General features: G+C 41.8%; 1 protein-coding gene across 1 annotated transcript in view; it reads left to right on the top strand.

Annotated features, from left to right (window-relative positions):
• The window catches only part of DNAH11 (dynein axonemal heavy chain 11), a 325,583-nt gene that overhangs the window by 76,486 nt on the left and 231,735 nt on the right, over positions 1-17,362 (top strand). Inside the window, exons 22-28 of the mRNA XM_046021406.1 lie at positions 787-870; positions 1,777-1,935; positions 3,450-3,572; positions 4,341-4,463; positions 5,716-5,940; positions 6,981-7,072; positions 8,596-8,722. Of these exons, the coding sequence (XP_045877362.1) occupies positions 787-870; positions 1,777-1,935; positions 3,450-3,572; positions 4,341-4,463; positions 5,716-5,940; positions 6,981-7,072; positions 8,596-8,722 (933 nt within the window). The remainder of the gene's footprint in view (positions 1-786; positions 871-1,776; positions 1,936-3,449; positions 3,573-4,340; positions 4,464-5,715; positions 5,941-6,980; positions 7,073-8,595; positions 8,723-17,362) is intronic.

Genomic DNA, 17,362 nt, shown 5'->3' with positions numbered 1-17,362 from the left:
CTGCCCCCCCCGAATTAGAATTTGTCCCTATGAGAAGATTCTTCTCCAAATTATCATTTGTTTTCTTTTTGGATCGGAATGAAACTGTATAAAGAGTTGACTGCTTCAGATTCTTTTCAGGGATTATGTAGGGTATAAATGAAAATAACACGTAAGTATATACTACATGTATACAGTGACCTGTGTGTGCAAATTCGTGTATACACTCCTACCTACATGTATGTGCGTATGGAACAGACCTGACTGAGGTTAATTTGCATGTTGTTAATTAAGTCCCAAACCTAAGGTAAAAGTGAGTTCTGGGATATATTGCAACACGTATTGTACATAATTTGCTTTGATGTTAGTTGAAAGCCGTATAGAAATGTGTTCAGGGACATAGAATATGGTCAAGAAGTTAACGAGCATTTTGTCAATAATGGATGAACACTGTCTTATGGAAGCTGATTTCGTGTTACATGAAGAATTTTAAAACCTGGTATTTAATGGTAATATACTTATCAATTCAGAGTACTCAGGATTAAATGATAATGATAGTACGTAAATGGAATTTGTCACTGCTGCTAGAAATTAATGGATCATAATGTTTTCACCTTAAGTTTGACATGTCCTGACAACTTTTTTGTTTTGCTGATAGGGAAGTTTTGACAAGTGCAGTTAATATTTAAATAATTGACTTTTCACTGGATGATGGAATCACTGTGTATCATCAGTTTATATATTTTGCTGTGGAGACTTGCTTTCACCAAATGTTGTTGACACTTTTATCTGCTTGTGCGTTTTCAGAGAAGCATTGATAATTGGACTAAAACCCAGTGGAGACAGATTAATGTGGAACAGATGGATGTAGAACTCAGAAGGTTTGCCAAGGCAAGTTCCATAACTGTCGATTACAACCATTTCTCTTTCTCAGCCCCACCTCCTTCCATCCTGCCTAACCGAGGATCGGGTATGTTGTGCTGCGTGTCCTTATTTACTTCAAACAGGATGATAGGAGACAGTACTTTTTTTTTTTTTAAAACCCTGAGCCAGTTGCATTTCTAATCAAGCCTGCCTTTTTGTGAATGAGTGGATGAAAGCATATTAGGGCAAATGGATTCATGAGTCGCAGCTATAATCTTGAACTTCCTCTGGCTATCTAGAATGGCAGATGTTAAGGTTTAAAGTACTGGGGCTAAGAGGTTAGGATTATGAAAACTTTTGAGTTCTTTCCTTGCAAACATTATTTTATATTCAAATACAATTTGATTGTGGGATTTGGGGCAATAATTGAAGCATGCCACTTGGGAGTATATATGGAATACTGTGATCTTTGTTCTTGTTGACTATTCTCCTATCCCAAAGGGGCTCAACATATACAGAACAGAGCTGATTTGAATATAGTGCTTTGATGTCTAGTCACATGCCCTCTAAAGAGAGTAGAACCTCTTCGGATAAAGCCAAAATGCACAGAAGTGAAAGACAGCTAAAAACTGGCAGGGTCCTTTGCTTTTTTCTTAGAACATGTTTGCCTCAACTCATGAGGTTTCCTCATGGGACACCACTGAGAGCCTGTGAGTAAGAAATCAGTGTCTCCAAGTGACTTGTACGCAGAGGACTTGTGATAGACCAATGAGTGGATCCTTTTCTATTTCTCCGGCTTTAGCCCTTAACCAAGGGGCTTAAATTCTTCTACTCTTTCATAATCTAGGGAAAGGTAGATTTATTCTTTTCTGGAACACAAATTATGAAATGTACTAATATATCTGGGGATTTTTTTTTTTTTTTTGACTTTAGGAAATCTGGTCATTAGACAAGGAAGTCCGTGTATGGGATGCTTATGCTGGCCTGGAAAGCATGGTGAAGGAAACGGCGGTCTCCCTGAGAGTGGTCATGGAGTTACAGAGCCCTGCACTCAGAGAGAGGCATTGGCATCAGCTGATGAAGGCCACTGGGGTCAGTTTTCTGGGTCTTGTTAATTGAGTATTTTTGTGACTGTGCAGTGTTATTCCTTGGTTTACATTATTCATCTGGGATGAAGTGGGATTTGTGAAAAGACTTCAAGTCAAACGGGGGAGGTCAAGCTCCTCGAGATAGAACCAACAGACTGATCATGCAAAGATGCTCCTTCATCCCCCACTGTGGACTAAATGTCATCCCCCAACCCATCCCAGCCCACTCCCCACCCAGGTTCATACACTGAAGCCCAAGTCTCTAACGTGATGGCATTTGGAGGTGGGGCCTTGGGGAGATAATTAGCTCAGGAGAGTAGAGCTCTCATGAATGGGATTAGTGCTGTTAGAACCAGATGGAAAGACCGGAAATTTCTACCCTCAGCCATGTGAGGCTGCAGCAAGAAGACAGATATCGATAAACCAAGAGAACTTTCCCCAGGAACCCGTCCACGCTGGCACCCTGGTGCTGGACTTCTAGTCTCTTGAACAGTGAGCAAGTAAATAAATGTTCATTGTTTAAACCACCCCGTGGATGGCATTCTCTTACAGCAGCCTGAGCCAAGACACCCTTCTTTGGTCTTTTACAGACTCTGTAACCTCATAAAGACTTTTAACCTCTCCCTACTTTGCATTTTGTTTTTTATTACTACAATGAGAGGATGCTGTGTGCCCTCATACATCAGAGGAATCTCGTAAGCATCGAGTGAGATGATGTGAAAGCCTTGTATAGAGCACGACATGGCCACAAAGAACAGTTGTCGCAGGCTGGGGGGAGCTAGAGGGGCTGCAGCGACCAAGAAGCAGGGACTGGGTATTAGCAGCTGCTGGACAGGAAAGGGCTTTCCTGTAACCACCAAGGCAGAGTCGGCTCCTCAGGGGTGAGAGTTGTGGTTGGATTTGAGCACTTAGGGAGAGTAGAGAGCTGCTTAGCAAATACTGGGGTTGTGGGGGCGGTGAGGGGCAACAGTCAACAAGACGATGAGGAAATAAATGTGAATTATTTTGTCACATGGTAAATATGAATAATGACACTATGAGTAAGGGTATTCTTTCTGCCAAGAAACTCAGATTAAATTAGTGAGAAAACTAAGTTAAATCACGGAAGCAACTGGGAATTAGGTCCAGTGAATAGAGTACTTGAGGAAGAAAAGACAAATGAGCTACTCCCTGATTCCTGAGATTTCAACCAAATTAAAATAAATGAACACTGTGATTCTCTTTAGAAATGGGTTTTGTGAGCAAAGAGGTAAGAAATGAGCTGACAAGGGAAGGATATGAGACAAAAGAAAGTAGTGGAGTATGAGCGTGGCCTAAGCCTTAGCTTCTGGTGCGTGATGCCTCAGTAACTCTGAGGTAAAAAAACAGTGTCTTTAATCGTCCCCACCTTCTAGAACCAGAGGTTGCTCAGCACCTGACTTGAATATATTTAGCTGTGATTCAGCCTTTTGGCCATCAAGCACAAGAACCATTAGTACACGTTTAATGTAAATTCTGCCCTTTTCTCTTCCTAATTAGGTCAGATTTTCTATCAACGAAGCCACAACTTTGGCAGATTTGTTAGCATTGCGGCTACACCAAGTGGAAGATGCCGTCCGAAGCATCGTGGACCAAGCCGTGAAGGAGCTGGGGACAGAAAAGGTGGTGTCTTGGGGCTGTTCCTGGTTACACTGAACTAGTTCCGTGCAGTAGCCCCTGAGATTCGAAAGTCCCCGTGCCATGGGTGTGTGGACACCTGAGGCCCGTTTTCTTCTCTGCTGCGTGTGTGTGTGTGAGAGAGAGAGAGAGAGAGACAGACTGACTGACTGACTGACTGACTCTGGCAGGGAAACTGAATCCTCCTAAGCCACAGCGCATGTGTGAAGCAGGAGGGTGGGCCCAGTCGGTGGTGATAGCGGGTGCTGTTGGTGGTGGGCGCTGGTGATAGCAGAGAACACCACCTGTCATTTAGTTTGCTACAGGCACTGCTCTGAGTGCTTTATATGACTTCATTTGATTCTGAGGTTGGTGATACTCTTGGCCCTGTCTTACAGATGAGAAAACTGGGGTACAGTGTGGTAACTGACTCACCCCAGTTCACATCACGTCTCCAAGCCCGACCAGCCTCCTGCGGGCTGATGCGTACATGATCTGTTAACCCCTTAGATGAGTTTTGGAGTCCCTTTCTTCTCTGGCATTCTGTGTCAGTGAAGGATGTAAAACTCAGATCCAGCAGAAGTTTGATAATAGAGTGGTGCTTGTTTTCATGAGATGGAATTCATTCTCTGAACCTCATCACCATGAATCATTTGCAGGAAAATAATGAGGCCAATAATATTGGATAATTTTTTTTTAAATTTCAGTTGATAGCCTAGATGTTCATCACAAATTAAACTTCTGTGCACGTAACTTAATGCTGTTTTTGTCTAGGCTATTACTGAAATCAGTCAGACCTGGACTTCCATGGAGTTCTCTTATGAAATTCACTATCGGACTGGCATTCCATTACTAAAATCCGATGAACAACTCTTTGAGACTCTGGAGCACAACCAAGTAAGATGGGTGTTTTGATTATAGATTTTTTTCTTTTAAGTGTCAATTTTAGGCTTTTTCCAAGTTCCAGTACTCAGTATTTATTCATTCATTGGGTATCTACTTGTCCCAGACTCTGAGCATGGTACCATTTGGGATCAGAAGGTATGAACACTTGTTTTCAAGGAGCTTGGACTTGAGCAGGGAGACAGATGGTAAGGCTCCAAGGGGTCTAAGAAGTGACAGAGAGGTTTTGTGTTGGGAAGAGTAAAAGATTCAAGGAGAGCGTTGTGAGTTGGGCTGGTAAGTCAGTAAAGAATGACAATCAGAGTCGGGTGTTTGGGGCACTGGGGACAGCAGTGGTTGTCAGGGGCTGGGGAGTGAGAAAATGTGGAGATGTTGGTCAAAGGGCACGCATTTCCAGGGATAAGATGACTAAGTCCTGGGGATCTAAAGTATAATGTGGTGACTACAGTTAACACTACTGTATTGTCTACTGGAAAGTTATTAGGAGAATAGATCTTATTACCACACCCCCAAAAGTTGTTCCATGAGGAATGGAGGTGTTAAGGAACCTATTGTGGTTACCATTTTACAATACATATATGTATTCAGTATCACATGGTACACTTTAAACTTCATGTAACATGTCGATAATAGCTTAATAAAATCGATTCTGGGAGAGAAGAGTCAAATGTACTAAGTAGTTAGAGGTGAAAGAGAACGAAAAGCGTCCTTTCTACTCAGTGACTTTCTGAGATTTCAATGTCAGAGAATGGAGAGAAGTGCTCACCAGACTGCTTGGCATCCATGCTTGGTAGTTGACGGAGAGGAAAGAAAAATGGAAGCCGAGGGCTTAGGAAGCTGCGGAGAAGTTGCTTTTATATTTTCAGTACTGGGGAAAGGGTATTTATAACCTTGTGATGGTTAATAGACAGGGACTCCAAGGAGAGAATGAGCGAAGGGGAAGGAATAAAATTTAATTCTTAAAGCTGTACCCTGGAGCACAGGACTCTTTTTCTGCCTGTAAAGAGAGACGCAGGAAATGTAGGAAATGCAGTTGCTTGTATTTATCCTTTTTTTTTTAAACATGTCAGTATGAGTATTTAATGCCATCAGTTGATCTCTGTAGCCAATACTGAATGCCTGTTCCAGGTATTGCATGGTAGATTATAGGAATCCAGGAGTCAACCGAAGAGGTATGGTCCCTCCCTCATGGTACTTGCAGTCTACCAACTGACCTAGTACTTCAAGTTCTTTGTCTTTCTCTTAGGTTCAGTTGCAGAGTCTACTTCAGAGCAAGTATGTGGAGTATTTTATTGAGCAAGTGTTAAGCTGGCAAAATAAATTAAACATAGCAGACTTGGTCATCTTCACTTGGATGGAAGTCCAGCGAACTTGGTCTCACCTGGAAAGCATCTTTGTTTGTTCAGAAGATATTCGAATCCAGCTCGTGAAAGATGCTAGAAGATTCGATGGAGTAGATGCTGAATTTAAGGTTCATAGAAGATACTGTTTTGTATCCTAGCAGTTTTCCAAACCATCTGAAAATCTTGTAAAGAACCATGATTTGGGGTATCGTATTTACAAAAATACATGGTTGCATTTTAGGAAGGTGGAGCAGAAAGCTTGCTCTTGTGAAAGCTTAGATAGTAAGTGTTCGAGGCTTTGCAGTTGTGTATGGTTTCTGTCACAACTACTCAGTGCTGCCATTGTAGTGTGAAGGAAAACAGACACTATGTAAACAAATGGGTGTTGCTATGCACCAATAAAACTTTATCAACACTGAAACTTGATTTCTTAAAATTTTCATGTGAGAGAGAATATTAAGCTGCTTTTAACTTTTTTCCACCAATTAAAAATATAAGAACCATTTTTAGTTTCTGGCCACACAAAAAGCGGTAGCAGGCCCAATACTTCCCTTAAGCCCTGCAGTAAGGTGTGATAACATTGATCTTCATGAAGTAAATACTGCAGAGGGGATGCCAGTAACAATACTATTAGTTACTTGTTTGTTGATTTTATAAGGGCCAAAGAAAACACCCAGAGATGCACATATGATCATGATGAATGATTTGAAATCCTTTCAGCAAAGAATAATGGCTATACTTTTTCATATAGAAATGAGGAATACCTTTTTTTTTTTTTTTTTTTTTTTTTAGTTTTCTAAAGAAGAACACCCAGAGGAATACTATTTTAACTTTAAAGGAAGAAAAAATAGACGGTTCAGTGTTCATCCCCTTTTCATATTCAATGTCCTGTTTAAGATTCTGGGTTCTCTCTCTCTTTATTCTTTTTGTTCATTTGGACGCAGAATGGTGGGAATTCCCATCAAATTTATTTTGATAAAAACTGTGTGATTATACTTTGTTTTGGATCTTCATTTAAAAGCTTAAAAGGAGAAGTGACTAGGCATGGTGTTAGAAGTCTCTTAAACCTTACTTAGAGCTTGTTCTTCATTTTTAAATGCCCCAAAAGATGAAAAATTGAGAAAAGGTATTTCTAATACCGATGGTTCCATCTTCTACTTTCATACAGGAGTTAATGTTGAAGACAGCTAAAATAAAGAATGTTCTAGAAGCAACATGCCGACCTAATCTCTATGAAAAACTCAAAGATTTACAGTACAGGTAAGAATAAATCTATAAAGTGATCAATTTGTCATAATTTTATGAGATTGCTTTCAAGTATCTTACAGTATCTAACATTGTGTTATTGTAGATAGACCTGTATTAAATTACTTTACAGTTTTGCTTAGAGTTGTCTAGTTGCCTTGGATGTAATAGATGGTGTGTATATAATGTAAACCAAATACATATCTCTTGGCTGAAAGGACTACCATAGTAGTAAAACTGGAATATTGTCAAGAGAACTGATATGATTGATTGATTACTTTTTATTGAAGTATCCTACAAATATTTATTAAGCATCTACTCTATTCCAAGAACTTGGTTTGCACTTAGTGATTTCGAATCGTTTATTTTGTATATAGTTTATACTAGAAATTACCCTTAGAAAGCCTGTTAGTACTTAGGAAATCCTTAAGGGCCATTTGTAATTTCTAACATGGAAGTCTACACAGCTAATGGTGGTTAAGATATTCTGGCTTTTGATTAAAAAGATGCAGTCAGCTACTGAAAGAAAAGATTTATGCAGAATTTGGATCACTTTTTATTGCAAGGTAGAAAAGAGCTCTAGATAAAAAATATTACATAAGCAAAATTATTTCATAATCTGTAGGCTCTCTAGATATAAAGTTACCTATAAGTTTTAAAGGGTATTTCTATAGAATTAATTTTATCTATATCTATCTATATCTATCTATCTATCTATCTATCTATCTATCTATCTATCTATCTCCAGTGCAGGGCTTGAACTCATGGCCCTGAGATCAAGATTCACACTCTAGGAGCCCCAGAAGTTAATTATTTCTTAGTGATCTTGGGGGTTTGGGGGTTCTGCCTCTGGATTATCTCTGCCAAGAACGATAAAACAGAAATGATTCTGAGTCCTAGGATGCCTCTGAATACCAGAGAGGGCTGAAGCCATGTGTGTTTTGTAGGCATTCAGTGAGTAAAGGAAGACCTTGAACCAAAGACATCTTAACTAATGCACTTAGTGTTCAGGAGGAGTGATGCCGAACCTAGTTGACCTTGCTGAGTAAGAATGTTATTAAGAAAACTGACGAGTGGGGCACCTGGGTGGCTCAGTTGGTCAGGCATCCAGCTCTTGATTTCACTTCAGTTTGTGGTGTCAGGGTTGGGGGATCGAGCCCCACATGAGGCTCTGTGCTCTGCTGAGAGTCTGCTTGAGATTCTCTCTCTCTCTTCCTCTGCCCCTCCTCCTATGCTTTCCTGCCCACTCTCACTCAAAATAAATCTTAAAAGAAAAAAAGGGAGTGATATCAACCTAAGTCTAACCTCTTTTTAGCCTCAGCCCATGGTGTGGTGTGTGTGTGTGCACCTGTCTCCTACTTGACAATATTTGTAGATTAGTCACAAGCAAAATGATGATCAAAGAAGAGTGAGGCTACATGTTAGACAGTGAGCTTATTATGGTGAGGGGACAGACGAGAGGAGCTGGTTTTAGTTTTGTTGGTATTTTAACAACTGAATGTGAAAGAGAGTCTTAAAAAGGGTTTCCATTCCCCTAGGCTTTCTCTCTGTGAAAAAGCTCTCTCTGAGTATCTGGAGACCAAGCGTGTGGCTTTCCCGCGGTTCTATTTCATCTCTTCTGCAGACTTACTTGATATTCTCTCAAAGGGAGCTCAGCCTAAGCAGGTAATGTATATTTTTTGGAAGTCTCATATTTTACTTATCAGCTAAGGAATGCTACAGTTTCTCTGCCATTGTCAGATGCCAACTACATAGCTTGTTACATGCGTCAGGAACTAGAAAATTGGCAATAAAAATTCATAATGCAGCAACAGAAGGATGTCAGAGCTGGTGCTAAAGGAACCAAGTCCATGGGCATCTGGGTGGCTCGTTCGGTTAATCGTCCAGCTGTTGATATCAGCTCATGTTTTGATCTTAGGGTCATGAGTTCAAATCCCATACTGGGCTCCATGCTGGTTGTGGAACGTATTTAGAAACAAAAACAAAACTAGATCCTCAGGAAATGGAAAGGGTATCAAATGTGCAAGGCTTAGTGACTGACAAGAAGTTAGTAGAAGAAACATTGGCTCCAAATCCCCAGAATTCCGAGACAAGAACTGGAGCATCTGTTGCCTGGTTAGCGGCTTTCCTAGCGCAGAATATCTCCCTTGGAACAAGACGGTAGCTGGGTCTTCTTGCCGCTCACTGATGTCCAATTCCCCTTCCTAATGATGATGTCAGACTGGTCCTCAGTGGTGCCAGAGGTGGACAGGTGCCCAGTCATGCTCCCCGTCAACCTAATCCTCTCATGTAACTCTACCTGTGCAGGAACAATAGACCATCCATGACAGTAGTTAAAGCAAACAAAAGCAGTTGCCGTCTGTAGTCATCTGAGGGCTCAGATCACAGAACAGATGTGGTGCCAATCCCAAAGTTCTCCTTCCTGCAAACTTTAAGAGGGTGTCGCCTTTGACTTGTGTCTCTTCAGTTGCTGACATCCACTGAGGTAGCTCTGGGGTGACAGCTGACAGGGGCTCTTCCTGCTAGAACAGACCGTATAGAAGAGGATAGTAACCCCCGAAGCTGTGCTTTATTGTTGAGGGTTTCTCTTCATGTTCTTTCTCGAGATGTTTTTATGCATAGTCTTGGGACCCAGTAGTTTTGCTGAATTCTGCTGTTTGGACAGAATATTTATCTTGATTCTTTCTCTCCCATTCATCTTTTCTCTTGGAACCTAACTTTGGTGGGATGGCTCTGATGTCCAAGTGCAGTCATGCTATTAATGACAGACTTGTTCATTGAACTTGGGCAACATTTCTGGGGTCAGCCCTCATTCATGGTTTCCTATATCCATGCTAACTTCCAGATGGCCTTGTGAATAAAATCCCTCTGATTTCATTGACTAACAACCTGGTATATCCATCTCTCATTTACGTATCATACAATTGGTTGTTTGGGGTGTTTTTTTCCTTGAATTAGTCTCAGAGCTGTCATAACCACGCTTGAGCTTCAGTAGCCTCCTGGGAACATTCGTGTGACCAGCAGCTGGACCCTTGAGCATGATAGTGAGGGAGAAGATATCATATTCCATCACAGGTCTGTGTTCCTGAAGACTTGGAAATCCAAAATATTTATAATTCTGAATTCTCAGTATGAAAATTAGAAGGGGTGCATAAATCCGTAACTGGGATAACATTATTTTTCCTTTAATTACATTCTTTAAGCATAATAAGTGTTTGTATGATTGGTTTATTGAACAGCGTTAATTGCAGAGAGTACAGACATGAAGTTTTATTTTCTATGACTATTAATTGCGAAAGTACCCTGCCGAATCTCCTTGAACTGAGTAGCAAACCACTTAAGAACACTTAGGGTAGGTATCCTACATCCCGGTCTCTTTTCCTTATTTAAAAAATAAAACAAAAACAGTAGCAGCAACAGAAAACAGCTCAGCAAGGTCTAGTTACAAATCCAGTCTTTCCTCCTGAAGGCCAGGCTTTCACGTAATAAATTTGGAGTTGGCAAGGAGACACCGATTATTTTATTAAATATCCCCTTCCCACCCATTTATCGTGGAGAGGAAGTGGAGCAGCCATCTGTCAGTCATTTGCCTTTCTTAGTACTCATTCTTGATTCCTTCACCAGCAGAGACGGACTTTTTTCTGCCCTCAACAGCAAGCATCTACGTTTTGGGTCTCTTGTGGAAAATGGATGTCGGGCCTCAGGGGATGGAGGGGAACCTCCTAGGGAATATATACTACACAGTCAACTCTGTCTTGGCACTTTCAGTTCTTGCTCTGGGCCGTGAAATCTGCCATTGGCCTACATCGTCTCTTTTCTTTCCACCTCAGTAGGCAGCCAGCAAGGGACATGTCACAGATGGACTTCTGGCAACCACCTGTAGCTTCTATGAGGGTTTCTCCCACATCTCTCTCACTTGATGACTCAAGGATGGGGGCTGGGCAAAGCAGTCCTTCACCTGCCCGTAAGGAGTGAGGAAAAGCCACAGCATCCCCTCATGGACTGATAACTCACAAGCGTGAGAGGGCCACCTCTCGTCCCCTCCACCTTGCAGTCCTGGCTATAGAAAGGGCGCATGGCAGTAGAAGATGGTAAGGGGCTGAGCTGTGGCTTACAAGCCCTGGAGGGACTAAGCTGTCCTGACCCGTTTGCTGTCCTCCGAAGATGTGCATACGTGGTGCCCCTCGGTCCTTACTAGAAGCCCTAGGCTGCTGCTGGGGGCACAGCTCACTACCGTACTTCTCACTTTACTTCCAAAGAATCAAGCAGTGCTTCACACCTTAGCCGGACGACATGTTGGGTTGCCGGTACATGTGTCCCCTGTGCCAACTTTGTTTTTTTCCACTATCCTTTCTAAGTCATAGGATGAGTTGTTTTTTATATACATAAACTTCAAAGGTGTACCTTTGAGATCATTCTTTGTATGTTTTCAGTGTCCCTTTAATACTAGAGTGTCCTCTAACATCGCTGGGACTCACCGTGGAAGCCCTCTCACCCTTCCTTCTGAGCTCCGTAGTCAGAAGTTGGACATCTCCAGTTCGGGAACATGGCTCTGTCCTAGTACTGCTACCACTCCTTAGTGAATGACTAGATAGTATAAGATGGTAAAAAGATTGTAAATTAGAATGAAACCGAATATTTAGACTCCGTCAGAGAAGTCTCCAGAACTGCTCATAGCCGGGCTGATGAGTGCCACTGACAGCGTTGTCCACCCCGTGCTAACCAAAGGCAGCGGGTGTCGCTGCTTGCCAGCAGAAGGGTCCAGTGAACGGCGCCTGGGTGGCGCAGTGAGTTAAGCGTCCAGCTCTTGGTTTAGACTTAGGTCAGAGCCCTGTGTCCAGCTCCACACTCGGCATGGAGTCTGCTTGGGAGACTCTGTCTCTCTCTGCCTTTTACCGCACACTGCCCTGCTCCCGCCAAGTAAATGAATCTTTAGGAAAAAGGGGGGGTGGGGGGCGGCCAGCCATGTGGCTACAATGTAAACATGGTTTATAGATGTCCTGACCTGCCAGCTTTTGGAAGCATTATATTATTTTTTTTACCCTGTGGTTTTCACTTTAATTCTATAGTACTTTTATAATTTAAATTCAATTAATTCACATATAGTGTATTATTAGTTTCAGAAGTAGAGTTCATTGATTCACCAGTTTTGCGTAACACCCAGTGTTCATTGCATCACGTGTCCTCCTTAATGTCCATCACCCCGTTACCATCCAGCAACCCTCAGTTTGTTTCCTAGGATTAAAAGTGTCTTACAGTTTTTCTCTGTGATTTCATCTTATTTTATTTTTCCCTCCCCCATGTTCATCTGTTTTGTTGCTTAAATTCTACATGTGAGTGAGATCATATAATAGTCTTTCCTTGATTGACTTATTTTGCTTTGTACCCTCTAGTTCCATCCATGTTGTTGCAAATGGCAAGATTTCATTCTTTTTTGATGGCTTAGTAGTATTCCATTGTATATATACACTGCATTTTCTTTATTCATTCATCTGTTGATAGACATCTGAGCTCTTTCCATAGTTTGGCTGTTGTGGACATTGCTTCTATAAACATTGGGGTGCAGGTGCCCCTTTGGATCACTACATTTGTATCTTTAGGGTAAATACCCAGTAATGCGATTGCTGGGTTGTAGGGTAGTTCTATTTTCAACTTCCTGAGGAACGTCCATGCTGTTTTCCAGAGTGGCTGCACCAGCTTGCATTCCCACCAACAGTGTAGGAGGGTTCCCCTTTATCCGCATCCTTGCCAACATCTGTCATTTCCTGACTTGTTCATTGTAGCCATTCTGACTAGTGTGAGGAGGTGTCTCATCGTGGTTTTGATCTTTACTTCCCTGATCCCAGTGATGTTGAACATTTTGAAAGGATTAGATTTTTGCTATTTTTGAAATTGGTATTTTAAATCCTGCTCGAAATGTGATCCCACTGAGTTTTTGTAGTTACATTAATGAAACTTCTGACAATTCACATTCACATAAAATGGTATCCAACTGTTAGTAAAGGTGCATTATTAGAAAAGGTGTTTCACTTACTCTGTGGTGCAGATAACCACTCAGGAGTGACTAAGGTGGGCAGGGAAGCGAGGAGGAAGTAAGGGCAGTCTGAGACGGCTAGCGCCACGGTCAGCGTCTTTCCCTCAAGTGGTTCTGCATAGTGAAGGTACTTTCGGAGTTCTTGGTCACTTACTAGGGAATAGTTGGTTGATGGTTTTGGCAATTATACCAAAGAGCCTGGCCTTGCTACACTCTTACCTGCTTTTTAATATCAGAATCTGTTTTGGACCACCAGACACAGCTTTTCTGTCTTTGCCTCTTGTCCTTAGAATCCTGAATGTGCTCCCTGCGGTGTGACCAAAATAACAAGGCCATCACGGCCTTCAGAGTAACAATGCAGTTTGGCCAGGAAAGAAACCCTTTGTGGGGAGATAACTCATGTTGACATCTTGTGAATGACTTGAATTCTTTAGCACTCCCTCCCCTCCAACTCCCACACTCGATTTGACAGTGTTAGCCAACGTGGGACTTTCTGCAGTTCATTATGGAATTCTGTGAGCTTGCACCCCTCAGCCAGGGAGGTCTGATAGCACTACGACCTCCGTCCCATAAGCAGAAATTCCCTAATGAGTTGGAAAGCTACAGGGATGAAATCAGTGTGTCTGTTGTGCCTTCAGTGAGGATTAGCTGCTGGGACGTTGGTTAAGATCAAGCTGTAAAGATGTCCTCTTTCCAGAATTCACCCTGCTCTCCCAGAGGCCTGACCGCTCTAAAGGGGCCCTGTGTGGGCCCTGCCTACCTGCAGAATCAGAATCTCTGGGAGCTGGTTATGGAAATACACACCTAGAGGGGCACTTGCAGGATCCACTGACATGGTGTCATAGTTATGGGCAACTGGTTTGAAGTTACACATTCATTATTAACATTTCTTTAGAAAAACATCCTTTTGTGTTTTTTTTTCAAGTGTCTGTGTAGTGGTTACAGGCAGACAGAATAACAGTCCTTTGTTATGCGGTGCCTTCACATAACAGACAATTTCATGTAGTCAACATGTGTTTAGCCCCTGATTCCTAATAACTTGAAAGATCCTTTTGTCGTAGAAGAGTTTGCACATTTTTTCCTCCCTTATCCACGGCGTGATGAGTGACAGCTTCTCCATGATGGAGCTGAGCTAAAGAGAGACAAGCTTGCGATGGGAGGAGCAGCATTTATATCGCGTAATGCGGGGTAGCCCTGAGCCGACCGTGACCAGGGAGCGCTTGAAAAGCAGAACCGAGGAACTGAAATTTTTATTTTTTATTTTAATATTTATTTATTTGTTGTTTGTTTGTTTGTTTGTTTTTAGGGAGAGAGAGAGCATTGTGAGAGCATGGGGGTAGAGGGGCAGAGGAAGGGGAGGGAGAGAATCTTAAGCAGGGACTCGATCCTACAACCCTGAGATCACGACCTAAGTCAAAATCAAAGAGTTGGACACTTAACCAACTGAGCCACCCAGGTGCCCCTGAGTAACTGAGTTTTTAACTTTAATAAATTTTAATGGATTTAAATGTAAATACTGATACTTGATTTCGTTATTGGAAAACAGAAGTGTGTTTGAATCAACTTGAGCATGTAAATGTACTTTTACCACAGTATATTTTATGAAATACAGATTAAGTGGCTCAGTGGGTTAAAGCCTCTGCCTTCGGCTCAGGTCATGATCCCAGGGTCCTGGGATCAAGCCCCACATCAGGCTCTCTGCTCAGCAGGGAGCCTGTTTCCTCCTCTCTCTCCCTGCCTGCCTCTCTGACTAGTTGCAATCTCTATCAAATAAATAAATAAATAAAAATTAAAAAAAAAAAAAAAAAGAAATACAGATTAAGAATCCAAATTGAGATATGCTGTAAATATATACTCCTGACTTGAAAGATTAACTATGAAAAAAATGTAAAATGTCTAATTTTTTTTTATTATATGTCGGAAGCATTTCAGATATGCTAGGTCAAATAAGATACATTAAAGTTAGTTTTGCCTGTCTCTCTTTTTTTTTTTTAAGATTTTATTTATCTATATGGCAGACAGAGATCATAAGCAGGCAGAGAGGCAGGCAGAGAGAGAGGAGGAAGCAGGCTCCCCTCTGAGCCGAGCCCGATGCGGGGCTTGATCCCAGAGTCCTGGGATCATGACCTGGGCCGAAGGCAGAGGCTTAACCCACTGAGCCACCCAGGTGCCCCTTGCCTGTCTCTTTTGACTTGTTTCAGCATGGCCACTAGGAATCCACTGTTTGGAAATCACGATCTCTCTCTAAAATGAGAAGATGGGGGGCACCTGGCTGGCTCAGTTGGTAGAGCATGTGACTCTATATATTGGGGTTGTAAGTTCAAGCCCCATGTTGGATGTAGAGATTACTTAAAAATGAAATCTTCTAAAAAATGAAAAGAGGTGCTCAGAAATACATATATACTCAGAAATGTTAAAAGTTTCCATCAAGGAATGTCCTTCAGCGATGTCAACCCAAACCTACATGAGAGGAAGTCTGCCTCCTTGTCTATTAAAAAATCCCCAAATTTGTGGTGATTGCACAGATAGCATTAAACTGGTAGCCTCACGGGGCTGTAAATATAGGCATCTGGAAAAGTGCGTGTCAGGAATGGGCTTCGTATTTGGGGACAAAAAGCCCTGCTGGATCTTTGGGTACATAGGTAAGACCCCACGTTTCCACAAGCACAGTGTGTTTCTGTAGAGTGCTAGCATTTGGTTGTCTCCACACTGTGGGGAGAGACAATCTCTTTTCTCACAGAGATTAGTCTTCCTTCAAAGACTATGGTGAAAAAGGCTCAGAATTCAAGTGGTTAGTTGAGGGCATGCAAGAGTGAATGAGTTTCACTTGAAACACGATCAGTGAACAACTGTAGCTTCTTCGAGGAAGTAGAAAGCTGAAGGGCTGTTAGGTACATAAAGTGGAGGAAGGGGTTGCCCTTGAGTTTGGGCTGGGACTGAGGATGGAATGAGGAAGAGGCAGTAGAAGGAAACAAGCACAGAAGATGCTTGTGGTTTCGACCATCTTGCCATCGTCTCCACCGACCTTCCAGTCAGCAGGGAGGCATAGAAGCTGCTCACCTAAGTGTCGTTTGTCCTAGAAGTGGCCGTGTGAGAGCAGAGTCACATGACGTAGGTGGCGAATATGTCCTGTTGGACATGGATGCCTTCCTGTAAAGGCAGCCTCATACTCAAAGGACTGAGGTATTCACGTGTGCGACAAGAAAATAGACCATCTCACTTTACATATGTCATAAATTATATACCCCCTGGGGATTATCCTTGATTATCCTCAGAGAATACCTAATAGATGGTTAACCACAAATTGTGTAACCGTAGATCCACTTTTTTTTGGTTCATTTTACAAGTGTATTGCCAGTGCTAAGATTTTTGTTCCCACTCTGTTATAGGAATCCTTTCCACAACCAAGTTATAACTTACACAACAAAATCAGGGGTATTACAATGTGGGATTAAAACAAAATATCACCTTAATGTTATGAGATCCAAAAATTAAGCCTTATAAGTTCTGGATCCTGCCACCAAGGAGTTGTCGACCTTGCTGTGGCATCTAGAACTCCTGGTCCTCACAGAGGTTGTTTGGCTTCAGTTTGACATCAGGGGGCAGGGCTTCTGGGAAAGAGATGAGCTTTTCACAGAGTACTGTGCATTCTGGGAAAATCTAGAAAATCTAGAAAAATCTAGAAAAGCTGGATAAAATGGTTAACTAAATCTGCTTAAATGCATCACAGAGTTCTTAAAGAACATTGAAGAAAAGTCTACAGCTCAGGGCCCAAGATATGAGCAGAAAGACACCATAGGTTTGCCTGATGTTTGCTATTGATGTTTCCTTGGCAACATTTGACTATTTATAATATACATCAAAGAGTCTAAAAAGCTGATCAGAACTTTGGTCAGTAGCATGGAACTTAAAAGGAGGAGAAAAAAAGAACTGGAATCAGGCACCACCAAGGAAGATGTTCTCCAGAGAATCAAACAATGAAAATGGTTTTAAGGTGAATTGGGTATAAATGTGCAGGCATGGCAGGTGAGGGGCAGCTACCACATACTGTCTAAAAAATCAGTTCCGGTGGATGTAGTTAGAAATTTGGAAGGTACAACAATAAAATATATAACATAGGAGAAAGAATGATATTTGAGCAAAAATTTCTCAAGTTGGACATGAAAGTATTGAGTATAGGGGAAAGGTTGTTGGATTTGACTGTATTTAAGTTGAAAACATTGCCTTATTAAAGGATACTGTTAAGGGACTAACAGTGTAAGCCACAGAAT

Source organism: Meles meles, chromosome 10 (genome assembly GCF_922984935.1).
Source record: "Meles meles chromosome 10, mMelMel3.1 paternal haplotype, whole genome shotgun sequence".
Lineage (NCBI taxonomy): Eukaryota > Metazoa > Chordata > Mammalia > Carnivora > Mustelidae > Meles > Meles meles.
Note: the sequence above shows the minus strand (reverse complement) of the source record. Positions and strands in the feature narration are given on the sequence as shown.